General features: G+C 42.5%; 1 protein-coding gene across 2 annotated transcripts; it reads left to right on the top strand.

Moving 5' to 3' along the window:
* Positions 1-144: 144 nt before the first annotated feature.
* C1H11orf54 (chromosome 1 C11orf54 homolog) lies at positions 145-12,156 on the top strand. 2 transcript variants are annotated; one of them, XM_074932491.1, is made up of 10 exons: positions 145-208; positions 1,174-1,265; positions 2,856-2,979; positions 5,020-5,118; positions 6,068-6,141; positions 6,914-7,015; positions 7,983-8,159; positions 8,906-9,055; positions 9,551-9,667; positions 11,651-12,156. In XM_074932491.1, exons 3-10 carry the CDS (start codon positions 2,922-2,924, stop codon positions 11,822-11,824), a joined length of 951 nt encoding a protein of 316 aa, XP_074788592.1. In that variant the 5' UTR covers positions 145-208; positions 1,174-1,265; positions 2,856-2,921; the 3' UTR covers positions 11,825-12,156. The 2 variants fall into 2 exon arrangements, with proteins under 2 accessions (XP_074788592.1, XP_074788599.1); XM_074932498.1 differs by lacking the exon at positions 145-208 and adding an exon at positions 292-391.
* The last annotated feature ends 149 nt before the right edge of the window (positions 12,157-12,305 follow it).

Below are 12,305 nucleotides of genomic sequence, written 5' to 3'. Positions count from 1 at the left end.
GGCGGGGTCTCGCCGCCATGCCGGGGGTGGTGCCGCCATGCCGGGGCGGGCGGGGTCTCGCCGCCATGCCGGGGGTGGTGCCGCCATGCCGGGGCGGGCGGGGTCTCGCCGCCATGCCGGGGGTGGTGCCGCCATGCCGGGGCGGGCGGGGTCACGCCGCCATGCCGGGGGTGGCGGGGCGGGCGGGGCCGCCCGGACGGCGGGGCAGGTACGTGCGGTCAGGCGGTAGCGGCGGCTGGGTGTGGGGTCAGGGATCGTCCCCCGGCGCCTTTGCATGCTCGGGTGGTGCGGAGCAGCTCCCGGCTCTCTGCCCCTTCAACCGCCCCCCGCCTCGCCCGGAGGGTCTGGGCTCCCCGGTCGGCGTGAGACTGCGGAGCTGCTCACTGCACCGGTCGGCCTCTCGTTACCGCTCCCCTGCCTCTCCTTCCTTCTGCCGCCGAATCTCCCCCGAGCTGGCGGCTCCAGCCTGAGTAATTCCTGAGTTCCTCCCGCAGCCATGCCAAGTGCGGTGTCAGCTCTAGTGCTTCTTCGCTCCCGCGCTCTTTGCTGCCTTTGCCTGCCTGGATGCTCTCCCGGAGGAGCTCAGTCTCGCCTGTTCCTCCCGGTCCCTTCCCCACATCCCAGCCGCTCGGGCAGGTGTCTCTGCCGTCCCGCAGCTTTCCTCTGCCACTACGGGATCTCCTTACATCGCCCCAGCTGAGGAACACGACCTCTGCAGATGCGTCTGTAGATGTTTTGCTCTTCTGGGTGCCATTGCCACGTTTCTCTTTTCTTACTGATTCCCGCCTTCAGCTTTTCCCTGATATTTCTTCTTCCCTCGCCTTGACTCATTTCTACCCTGCGTATAACTGCTCCTTTCTGGCTTCTACCCTCCAAGCTAGTTTTAATTCAGGCTTTGATACTAGAGAACTCCCCCCACCCCATTAATATAATTGTTCCCCTTTCATCTACATTTTCCTGGACCTTGATTACTCACTCGAATGTTTCCTTTCTGCTTCAAAGATAGATTTTTAAAGTTTTTTTAGATGCTTGTTCTCTCCATTCTTGTTGCACCATCACAGATCTAATAATCTTATCCCTTTAGCATTTGTATTCTTTCTTTGAAAGTCTTCTGTAGTAATTCCATGTCACTCCACACCTTCATGATGGATCTTAATTATTGTCTCCTTCCAGGTTCTCCCTCTCCCATACCACACAAACTCCTCTGTGAATGCTGTCCTTGATGTGGTGACTCATAGATCTACTTCTATTTTGTGTCCTTCCAGGTAAGGACTACTGTCTGGCAATTGGATTATTATGGTACATCAAGCTTTTCCTACAGTCTTTCCTTTCTTGACTGTGGGGAACTGACTCCTGTCCTTTAAGCAGCAGGTGATGGTTAGGTGTTCTAGCTGAGCCTGCTTATTTTAACTGTGTCCAAGTCTTGCCTCTGCCTTTTGCACAACAGTAGTTTTAGCCCGTCTTCTGAGTGTGTTTCAGGACTTTTTCAGCTGGTGTCTTGAGTGCTGACACAGCCTCCTTCATGAAGTGGCAAAAAGTTCTTGAGGGGATGAAGGTCATCTAAAACAAAGCTGCCAAAGTCATCTTCTCACTATCTTTCTCTAATTGCTCCCTTTTTTGTGTTTGGTGCACACTTAAAGTCTCAGGCTATGAATCGCTCCATCTGACAATAGGCTTCTACCAGAGGCACCAAATACAGCCTGTTGCTTTCTCTTCCACAGCCAGAGGAGGGAGGGAGTCACCTGTGGAGATGGATAAGACCAAGTAATAGAGAGTTACTATACACAGGTAGCTGTCTTTCTGCCTTTCTCTACTGCTTGCTGCAGCAGTAATTTGGGTTGGCTGAATTTTAAGCTCAAAGACTTAAATTAGCTGACTGCTATGATCTCCAACTCTTTTTACTTTGTTTTTCTGCTGGTTTTTTCCCTTTATGCAGACTCAAGAGGCTGATGGTATAAGGACATTTATGATGGTCAAAAATCATAAAAGCTAGGATTTTTTTAAAATAGAAGCTAAAAGTATACATAAACAGCTTTATAACAAAAGCTCTGGCAGGTCTGGGGTTGTACTTAGGCTTTTGGCTTTTTCCTCCAAGGCTTGAAGTCTGGATGACTGGGACCCATTTTTTTCTGCTGTGTGCAGCAAACATGTGCCTAAGGAGTTAATGATTGCTGTGGCTTATTTGTAGGTAGTGTATAATCAGCTCTTTCTGCCCTGAGCTAGTGGTTTGCCCTAGTAGCTGACTTTGCTGTTGCAAGGCTGACTGAAATATAGTTCATTTGTAAAGGGATTCTTAAACTTATGTTCAAACAAAACTTTCTGCTCAGGTACAGAGCCTGATACTGCAGAACTTGCTGTTGTTTATTTTTTATTTTGCTGCTAGCCTGTTCCCCTCTGGAAGGGGAAACACATGCCCAGAATCAACTGGGGACCGTGCTACAGCTGAAGTTGAAAGTCCACCATAGCCAATGCTGGAAAAGTAAACAAGGTAGGGAGAACCTGAGGAGGCAGCTAATGTGCTCAGAAAAGCTCAGTTTTCTTTCAAAAATAAATTATGACTCCAGGCTTATAGAGAACAGATAAATCTCCTGACCTGTCCCTTGAACTGCATGTGTTTTGCCTACACCCAGTTGTAAGCTTGAGGACTAGCATATGCTCTGAGCTAGCTCTAGAGCTGACAGACACATCTTCCAAAGCCCTGAAGAAAACTAACACTAATACTGAAGCTGCTAGTCTTTCCTTTATGGCAGAACTACAATTCTACTGTTGTCTACGTATTCTTGAGTGAAATTAAACAATAAGTAACATACTGAAATGGCCTGTTTTAATTGTTAAACTATTATCCTTGTTGACAGATCAGTCATTGCTACTGTGTGATATATTGTAATTTCTTACCTGAAGAAATTGGCACCAATTAGGAAATGGCCAAAGTCGAAAGGTTTGCTTTTCACGTTCCAAGTCTGGAGGAGCTTGCTGGGGGTAAGTCATGCAGCGTGTAAATTTTTACAAACTTGTAACATACTCTTCAAACTTAAAGGCTCTTATCAAAACCTTTCTACAGCTAGCACATGCAGAATGTTCCTGCTTTTAGCACACTGAGATGTAAAGAAAAGCTGTGTTTTTCTATATGCTGTTATTTCCTTAAAGCAAACAATGACTCCTCTCCCAAACCCCAATGATATTTAAGCACACACACAGGCTCTCAAACCCTTTAAAACTGTCAGCTGCATTTGCAGATTTGTGCATGGGTTGTGAATGTTCAACAATTACAGACCAAACTTACTACACATATTGGATCATCTGTCTTCCTCTACCCTTTCTCTTTCAAGACTACTCAAAACACAGCTGAGAAGATGCAGTATAGCATGGCAGGTCCTCTTGCTTGAACCTAGCTGGCTCCTCTTTTGGTGATTGCCTTAGAATCAGGTCACGGGAAGTGTTTAGTTTGTTTCTTTCCAAAGCCTTCACAAAATGTGCTCATACTAACAGAATGGTTGAGGTTGGAAGGGACCTCTGGAGGTGATTTGGTCCAACCCACCTCCTTATGAGCTTCTTTCCTTGTCCTAGTAGGAAGACATGATTCCTTCTGGCAGTCTGTCTCCTGCAGCAGATGTACTAAAGGTTGTTTTTCTTTGAGAGGTCCTCAAGTTCAGTCTGCCACTCTCCCAAATCTGCGTCAGTCTGACATTTCCATGCTTTGAGAAGTGTGGTCCCAGCAGTGGTTCTCAGTGCTTTTCTCACCCAGTAGCTGACAGGCTGGGGCAGTAGGCCAGGGCTGCTATAGATCTGTGGGCTCAGCAAAGATCAGTGTGTACTTGAAGTAGAGCAGCTTAAAACAGTATCAGAAAAGATGGGTCAGGAAGCAGAATTTTCCTTTTTTTTCCCCCGTCTGTCCCGAGGACCTCCTGTAAGCTGTGAATTTTGTTGCTGTTCAGCTCTTGAGTATAATTTGAGGAATGCCCTTTTACTGTCCTATTCCACTTATCAGAAGGTACTGAGATGTATTTAGAAACCTGCCAGGTACCTTCTACTGGCCCTGTGGTCAACAGCTTGGTAAATCTGCTCCAAAGAAGTAAGGTACAGCTGAGATTCTGACTCGTGGAAACAAAGGCACAGGAAAGTCTTCTGAGTAAATAAGGAACTGTCAGATTTGAGATCACAGACTGAGTTTTCTATTCCTTAGTTTGAGACATCTGCTAAAGCAGACCCCCAGGCATGAAAGAACTTGGACCTTTTAACATGGCGTTTGGAGCAGTGTATATGAAGGCAATCCCACACTCAATTAAGGTTTGGAAGTTGTTTCCAAACAGTGCACTTGTCTAAATCAGAATCCTTCCTGTTGTTTGAGTGACTTTGTAGGTTCTGAGCCCAAAAACACTGATACGGAGCAAACCCAAAAGTTCAGATTTGGGTCTGCTCATTATCACCTAAACCATTCATTACCAGTCTTGTACTGACAGTGTCACTTGCCAGAAAATCTCCATATGAACATAAACATGACAGGCAGTATCCTGTGACAGCAGAAGTTTCTAGACAGCAGAGACTGTTTGAGAATATAATCAAGCTATTGCAAACAGTCTAGTTAATGTATTTAAAGAACTGATTGTCACTTCAGCTAAAACTTAATTCCTCCTTTGCTCTTACATGATATTTGACTGTGATCATAATTGTCTGCTCTTGTGAAGCAAAGCCACTAAAGAATATGGTGTATCTGTGTTACTTCATATTGTGCTGTTCCTAGTGCTACTAGGAGCAGTCTGTTACTGTATTTCAATTTAAAGGTTTTTAAAATTCTTAAAATGAATTAATATGGTAGCTAAAAATTATCAGTAAACAAGTGCTTAGAAACGGTAACATTTAAAGCCATGGAGTTACTTAGGGTAGGTGTAAGTCCTTTAATGGATCTTGCCAAAATAAAGCCTAAACAGATATATTTATTATTGTTAGTAATTTGTCAAACTCTTGATAATTTTTCATTCCTTTCATTGTCAATAACATTGCCATTATTCTTTATTATAGTTTTGCAGAAAGGGCTTAAAGAAAACTTTGCTGATGCTCAAGTCTCTGTTGTAGACTGTCCTGATCTGACTCAGGAACCCTTCAAATTTCCTGCTAAAGGTAACCTCTCATTCCTGTCTTCCACTAAGACTTCTCCAGTTCTTTCTACCTGATCCTACTTGGTGTTGATCTTCTAAAGATGTTGGGAGAGCTTAAATTGTTTTTCAGGTAAAGAATATGCATGAGAGGCAAGCTAAATTTTGTTTCTGAATTTGCTTCCTAGTTGATGTATGAACAAGGACAAGTCATTACCAAGTACTTGTCATAATTTTTTTTCTTAACCTATTATTGCAGTAATGACTTATGAAATAAGCTTTATTTAGTGCACTGAAGAGGTTTTGAAATCAAGTTATCTTGCAGATAGAGAAATGTTTCAGATCCATGCCAATCACTGTCTGAACCTTCCATTCATTTTTAAATTTCTGCCGCTCATGTACATTGGTGAAGTGAAAGTGTCTAAGTGGGACTGATCTTCTTTGACATTAGCTGTTTGGAAGACAGATGTGCCATCTGTGCTACTTATGTGAGTTCCCTCTGTCATCAACGTAGTGAAAGAAACACCTCCAGAAGGTGATTCATCCTTTCTTAAAATACCGGTCCAAATAAGTGGGATGAATTGTCCTGAGACTTGGGCATCCAGCTTTGCTGAAATTTTGCAGCTGGAATCCCAGTGGGGCTATCCACTCTGTGGTCAGAGCATCTTACTGGAGAACTGGCAAATGGCAGTTGTTGCTCACTGTAATATTTTTTTGTGCTTAGAGAATGTTAATTTTACAACAGGTTGCCTAGCATGAAATCCTACTGTGAATCATTTTAGGGCTTACTGTCCTTGGACTTCTTAATAGTGCAACACTTTATCTAAGCATGCTTGGGAAATAGTGTTCTCAAAGGGTTTTAGAAGTTTGAGGAACCAGTTCTTTGGTGGATTAGAGTGCATGCTCATTTAAAATGATTAGGTTAAATTAACAAGATTATTAGATTACCAAACTGACTGGCTGTATTCTTCCAGGAATCTGCGGAAAGCCTAGAATAGCAGATGTGGGAGGTGTTCCTTACCTTATACCTGTTGTACAAAAAGAAAAAGTGAGTTTTTCCTGCAGCTGTGGGGTTTAATATATTTGGCAAAAGGAAAGCAATACCTTGTTGAAATATAAACAAAACTAAGGACTAATGGATACTGTAAGATTCCAGTTGTGAACCAGACTTTTCAGCGTTTCATGAGATTGATTCCGTGTTAAACGTAGACTATGTCAGGAAATCTTACACAGCATAGCAATATTGTGGTTGATGGTTCATCTTCTCCTGCCCTCAAATACAAGACAGTTTTGAATACATACCATCTGTGACAGGAGCCATGGAAGGAACTACTAAACAAGGGGCTTGTCTGCATGTTTGTATGTCTTGCTGCATGCCTGTGATTTCAAGTCACAGCCACGTTTCTGTGTAAAAACTGTCCGTGTTTGTATTTTCAGGCCAACACTGGATTCACATTATTGTTTTTTTCCAAGAATATTATGTCTCCTTTCTGACACCTCACCTCATCTGTTTCTATATGCTATTCCCTTCCATTTTTTATTTTACACAAACATAAATTTCAATAAGAAAAATAATTCTGGTTTGGGGTAAAATGGCAGGGGAACATACAGGCAGACTCTATCTTTCAGAAAGCAAATGGACATGTACCCAGTTTGTTAGTACCAAATGTTGTGGTGTTTAGAAACTGTGTTCAAACTAATTATCCAAAATACTAATGAAGGTGTTGTGAATTAAATGCATCCAGAGGTTACAGTGAATGGAATGACAATTCCAAATTAGAGCACCCCACCAAAATCAAAGGATTGTTTCTCTTTTGCAGATTTATGATCTAAATACAGTTGCAAAAGACATAGAGCTGCCTGGAGCCTTCATTCTTGGAGCTGGAGCTGCTTCATCTAAGATTCTTGGAGTAAATGCTGAGGTCAGTAAATGAGTGTGATGTTTCTCAATGAATTCATGGAAGTATTATAATAGTAGAGCAGTATCATGCTGGGTATCTCCATTTTCCAACAAAACATTTAATAAACACCATTTGTGCCAAAAGCACAGAAAACTTATTAGAAGGAATTCAGATGAGGGCCAGCCAGTGAGGTGCATACACTGGAGATACTGAAGATTAATTTTTAACTTGTAATTCTTCAGGAAGCATGTGATTGCTTTGAAGTGTGGAACAAACATGATTTTTTGGAACTGATTGAGAAAGACCTGACCAGAGGTTTTAATGACAAGATACAGAAATGCTTGACAAAGTTACTGGCAAATGCCTTTGAAATACTCCCCATCTTTTGCCCTCTTGGAGGGCTTTGTTTTACTATTTTGAATTTTAAAGATACATATACAAATCACCTGCAGGAGAGGCGTGAGATGGAAACTACTGCTTGTGCAAGCTTTGGTTAGTCAAGAGCCTTTTCAAGTGTAAACCTCTGGTCTTGCCATCTCTTTTTGATGCATTTAGTGGCAGATAAGATAGTCCATCTCAGCATTAAATTTGTGCCACTATAATAGTGGTTGTTACTGTACACAGAGAAAGTATTACAGAGAATTCCAGTACTTGCATGGAGGCCTCAGATCTCAATGGTTGGACTTCTTTTCTTCTTTTTTTACTTTTTTTTTTTAACACTAGCATTCATCTTGACAAACATGAAATTTAACTGTCCAGAAAAAGTAAAGCTGTCTCTGGAGTTTTCAATTACATTACAGTATTAGTGCATTTTTCTTAGCAGTACAGGCCTCATCCTGAGAGGCAGAGCTGTGTGATGAAGGGGATTATTTCTTGCGGTCATGGTCCAAAGCTTATATTGCATTTAATGTGAGCTCTGTTCACTTGACTGACTCTTACATATTCTTACTGACTTGCTTGACTTACTCTTACATGTTATTTTTCTCAGCTTATCCCTATTGTTCAAACTAAGAGTGAAAAAAAGCCTGCTGTAAATGGGAGCTACATTGCTCAGATAAATCCTGCAGATAAAGGGTGCCTGCTTGAGAAGTATAGCAGTAAATATACTGACTGTGAGTTTGGGCTGTTGGCCAACCTTTATGCCAGTGAGGGCCAACCTGGTAAGGTATGTACTTGGATCAAAGGTGACTTTGCTTGTAGAGCTTTGTGGCTGTACAGAAACTCATGGTTCAGTGTTCTCCTATCAGTTTTCTATGATAATAGTAAGTAGTAATTCCATGAAAGAAATATCCAGATATAAGGAACTGATGGCGGTGAACAAGGGGAAGAATTGGTGGAGACAGAGATAGTTTGACGGATAGTTATTAGTTTATTAAACCTTTTCCATCATAAATCATCTATCCAAATCCAGTCCAAACTAGCAGTGATTTAAAGTAATGGTTGTACAATTGACCCGTGTAAGTCAGGTTGGGCACTTGTCTAGTTTTTTGTAGAAATGCTTCTTCCCAGCACATCTAGCACAAAGAGGTGTTGGCGAAGCAATCAACAACCTGACTAGTGCATGGAAACTGAGCAGTCTTCTCTGTTTTCAAGAGTTTCTTTATAACAGAGTGAAAGCCAGCTAGTCAACAGAAAGGAGTTGCTTATATCACTGACTCATGTATGAGTAAATGACTTGCTGCCCAGCATCCTTCACAGGCAAAGCTGAGCTTTTTCCTGACACAGAAAGTCAGGAAAGATTGTTGGTCAAGTACTGGAAGAATGCAAGTGGAGCAGCACTTGTAGGTAAACTAACATTTTCAAAAAGTAATCTTGGGTTACAAACTTGTGAGATTTTCAGAGCAACTTTCATGGACTTTTGCAGATTGTTGCAGTGGGAGACTGCAGTGACAAATTAACTTTATTCTCCAGGTCATTGAAGTGAAAGCCAATGGAAGAACTGGGGAACTTAACTTCGTGTCTTGTCTGAGACAAACTTTAGAGAAACACTATGGAGAAAAGCCAGTTGGGATGGGTGGTACATTTATCATTCAGAAGGGGAAAGCAAAGATTCATGTTATGGTAAGTTGTTCTCAATTCATATAACTTTTCTTATCTTTATGAAAACAGAAATATAAATCAGGGTGTAACATCTTAGTGCCTTGACTTTGTTTTGTATTTTTAAATATATGCATAAACTGTTAGGATAAGCAGTGTATTGAAGTAAGTTGCTGATGTTACAAAACTAGTTGCATTGTATTAGTCAGCCTTAATATTGTCATATTTTCTTTTGAAATCCGTGAGCAGCTGAAGGAGTGTAGAACTATTGTAAAATGAGTTAAATAACTGAGTTTCTAAAATGTACCAGGAGGAGAATCCTCACTGTGCAATGAGAGAAATAATACCCTGGTCACTTCCATTTCTAACAGAAACACAGTAATGGGCACTGGTGAGTTTCTTTCAGGCAAGGAGGAGTGTAAACAGATTAGTGGGGAGGAGAAAAGTGAAGGAAAGTTGCTAAAGTATCTTGATAGAAGTGTCTTCCTTTTGCTTATAAACTTTTTACTTTTGCTGTAGCCTCCAGAATTTTCTGCCTGCCCTCTGAATACTGATGAGGATGTGAATAACTGGCTCAAATTCTTTGAAATGAAGGCCCCACTGATTTGTCAGCCCGTAATAGTTTCCAGAGATCCAGTGAGTCTCTTCCTCATTTCTAAGTGTAAACTGAGACTTGTAATGAATTTTGTCCTGGATGTGATTTTTCTTTTAAGAACAGGAGTGTGTATATATTGTGTTAAACTCTTCCAGAGGTGGTGTAATGAAATAGAAGCTTCTCATTTCTGTCACTCATTTGAATTGAGGTTAGGTCAATCTGTTCTGAAACCTAGTGGCTGTTCATAGTGGATTGAATTTAATGGTCCCAGTCCAATTGGAAGTGTGGAAGTGTATGCATCACAAACCCCACAGGATTCACTGCTGGCCATGCCAGGAAAAATGTCAAGAGCATGGAAGCTTGTTCAGCTGTGTGTTCATGTAGTTCACTTTCATAAAAACTGCCTCTGCTGATGCTGTGTCGAAATGTATGAAGCATGTATCTCATAATTGCCAATGAAAACTGAAGTCTGCAAAGCCTCATGCTAGAAAATTATCTAGCATCTTTCACAGCAATAAATTCAAAAGCAAATAATTTAGGATAAAACTCAGTCTTGTTTCAAAAGCTATTAAGATAATCATCATTAGGAAAGACTATTTGAAAGTAACCAGGAAGCCATAGATGAAAAAGACTATTTTATAAATAACAATGTAGTCATAAGTAATATAAAATACATTTTTCCAAAGTTAAATGAGACATGCTCTAGGCTTGGAAGTGTTCAAGGGTGTGACTTTGTGTCATGTGGCAGCCTTTGGCCTCAGGCTAAACTGTGGGCTCTTCCCAGAATCAACTGAGGAGTACTTTGAAAACAGCCATCAACAGCTGCTTCATTCAGAACCAACCAGCAACATGATGTAGCTGGGTTGCTCCCATCTGTATCCACTGCAAGCTCAACAGAACTGGGCTAAGCCTGTGGTTTTGGAAATGTTTGAGTGTCACTCAGAGACAGCAGTAGAAGATAGCATTATTCATTAGTATCCGCTCGCAGCCCAGAAAACCAATCATATTCTGACCTGCGTCAAAAGATGCACAGCCAGCAGGCCAAGGGAGGTGGTTCTCCTCCTCCAGAGACCCCACCTGGAGTTCTGCTTGCAGCTTTGGGATTCTGAGAAAGTCATGAACTTGTTAGAGCGGGTCTAGAGGAGGCCATGAAAATGGTCACAGGGCTGGAACACCTCTCCTACAAAGAAAGGCTGAGAGAGTTTGGGATTGTTCAGCCTGGAGAAGAGAAGGCTCTGGGTAGACCTTACTGTGGCCTTTCACTACTTAAAGGGCACTTATAAGAAAGATGGAGAGAGACTTTCTACCAGGACCAGTAGCGAAAGAAGAAGGGGCAAGGGCTTTAAATGGAAAGGTAGCAGATTTAGATTGGACATAAAGAAGAAATCCTTCACTGTGAGGGTGATAAGACACTGGCACAGGGTGCCCAGAGAAGCTGTGGCTGCCCCCTCCCTGGCAGTGTTCAAGGCCAGGCTGGACGGGGCTTTGGGCAACCTGGGCTAGTGGAAGGTGTCCCTGCACATGGTGGGGGGGTGAAACTGGATGATCTTTAAGGTCCCTTCCAACCCAAACCATTCTGTGATTCTATGGTATATAAACTGATTGTTATTTTATTTGCTATTCTTCCTATTTTAATCTAATATGGCTCTCAGAATTGGAGTAGAGATTATCCCTTTATTGCATGGGTCTGTGGTGTTCAGTGCAAAGAGGTTCTGATTTCCAGTAGGGGTTCCTTGGTGTGACTGCTTTATGTAATCCCAATAGAAAGAAAGGGGAAAAAATAATCTCTGGGAGATTGACATTGAAAGTTGTGGGCTGTTGGGGTTTCTAAAATCTCTTTGATGCCCTATGGTAAAGCCTTGTACAGCTCTCCTTTGTCTTGCAAGATGCTTGTGAAACTAGTAAGTTTTCACTGCTTAATGGTTGGAGCAGGCTCTGAGCCGGTGGAAATAATGCAGTATAAAGGACAGACTATCCTCATGTCACATGAACGTGTGTGTTCACAGGCCTTTCTCTGGTGACAGGGCTTTGACCTGCGCGTGGAGCACACCCACTGTTTCAGCCATCACGGGGAAGGAGGGCACTACCACCAGGACACCAGCCCGGACAGCGTGCAGTACCTGGGGTACCTCCTGCCCGCAGAGCTGCTCTTCCGCATCGACAGGCCCCAGGAGACGCACCTGGTCGGGAGAGACTGAAAGAGGCGGGCTCTGATGAAGGCGTAGAAATTTAATCTTTCTAAAATGCAAATACTGATTTTTTTATAACGCTTTTAATTATGCACATTTATCAGAGAAGAATAAATATGAGAGCAGTGAAGTGCGACTTCTTAATTTTGTTGAAGGGAGAAATTCCAGGCGTGTATGTAATTGAAATGGTTATGACCGAATTCAATCACTAATTTCATTGCAATATTATTAATGATGTGTTTTTCTTGCTATTTGATTGAGCTTCCTACGTTCATGATGGGGAACCAGACGTGAATTTATGTTTAGAATGAGGAATTAAAGCAGCTTCTGGTCAAAGACAACGCTGTGAAAGAAAACTGTGGCAGCTCTGAGAAGTAAACCCTGGCGGGGCTTGCCAGCGCCGGGAGCGGGAGGGGGAAACCGCCCGCCCTTGTAACCGCCCGCGGAAATACCGCGCAGCCGCCCCGCGCTGGCCCCGCCCCGCGCTGGC

The sequence above is a fragment of the Athene noctua genome, chromosome 1 (assembly GCF_965140245.1).
Source record: "Athene noctua chromosome 1, bAthNoc1.hap1.1, whole genome shotgun sequence".
NCBI lineage: Eukaryota > Metazoa > Chordata > Aves > Strigiformes > Strigidae > Athene > Athene noctua.
The sequence above is the reverse complement of the archived record's forward strand: the minus strand, read 5'-3'. Positions and strand labels throughout refer to the sequence as shown.

Excerpts from the sequence above, each read along its gene's own strand:
- C1H11orf54 (XM_074932491.1), top strand. The coding sequence starts at position 2,922 with ATGGCCAAAGTCGAAAGGTTTGCTTTTCACGTTCCAAGTCTGGAGGAG. Across the intron at positions 7,016-7,982 it reads TTCTTGGAGTAAATGCTGAG|CTTATCCCTATTGTTCAAAC; the intron begins GTCAGTAAATGA and ends TATTTTTCTCAG. Across the intron at positions 8,160-8,905 it reads GTGAGGGCCAACCTGGTAAG|GTCATTGAAGTGAAAGCCAA; the intron begins GTATGTACTTGG and ends TTTATTCTCCAG.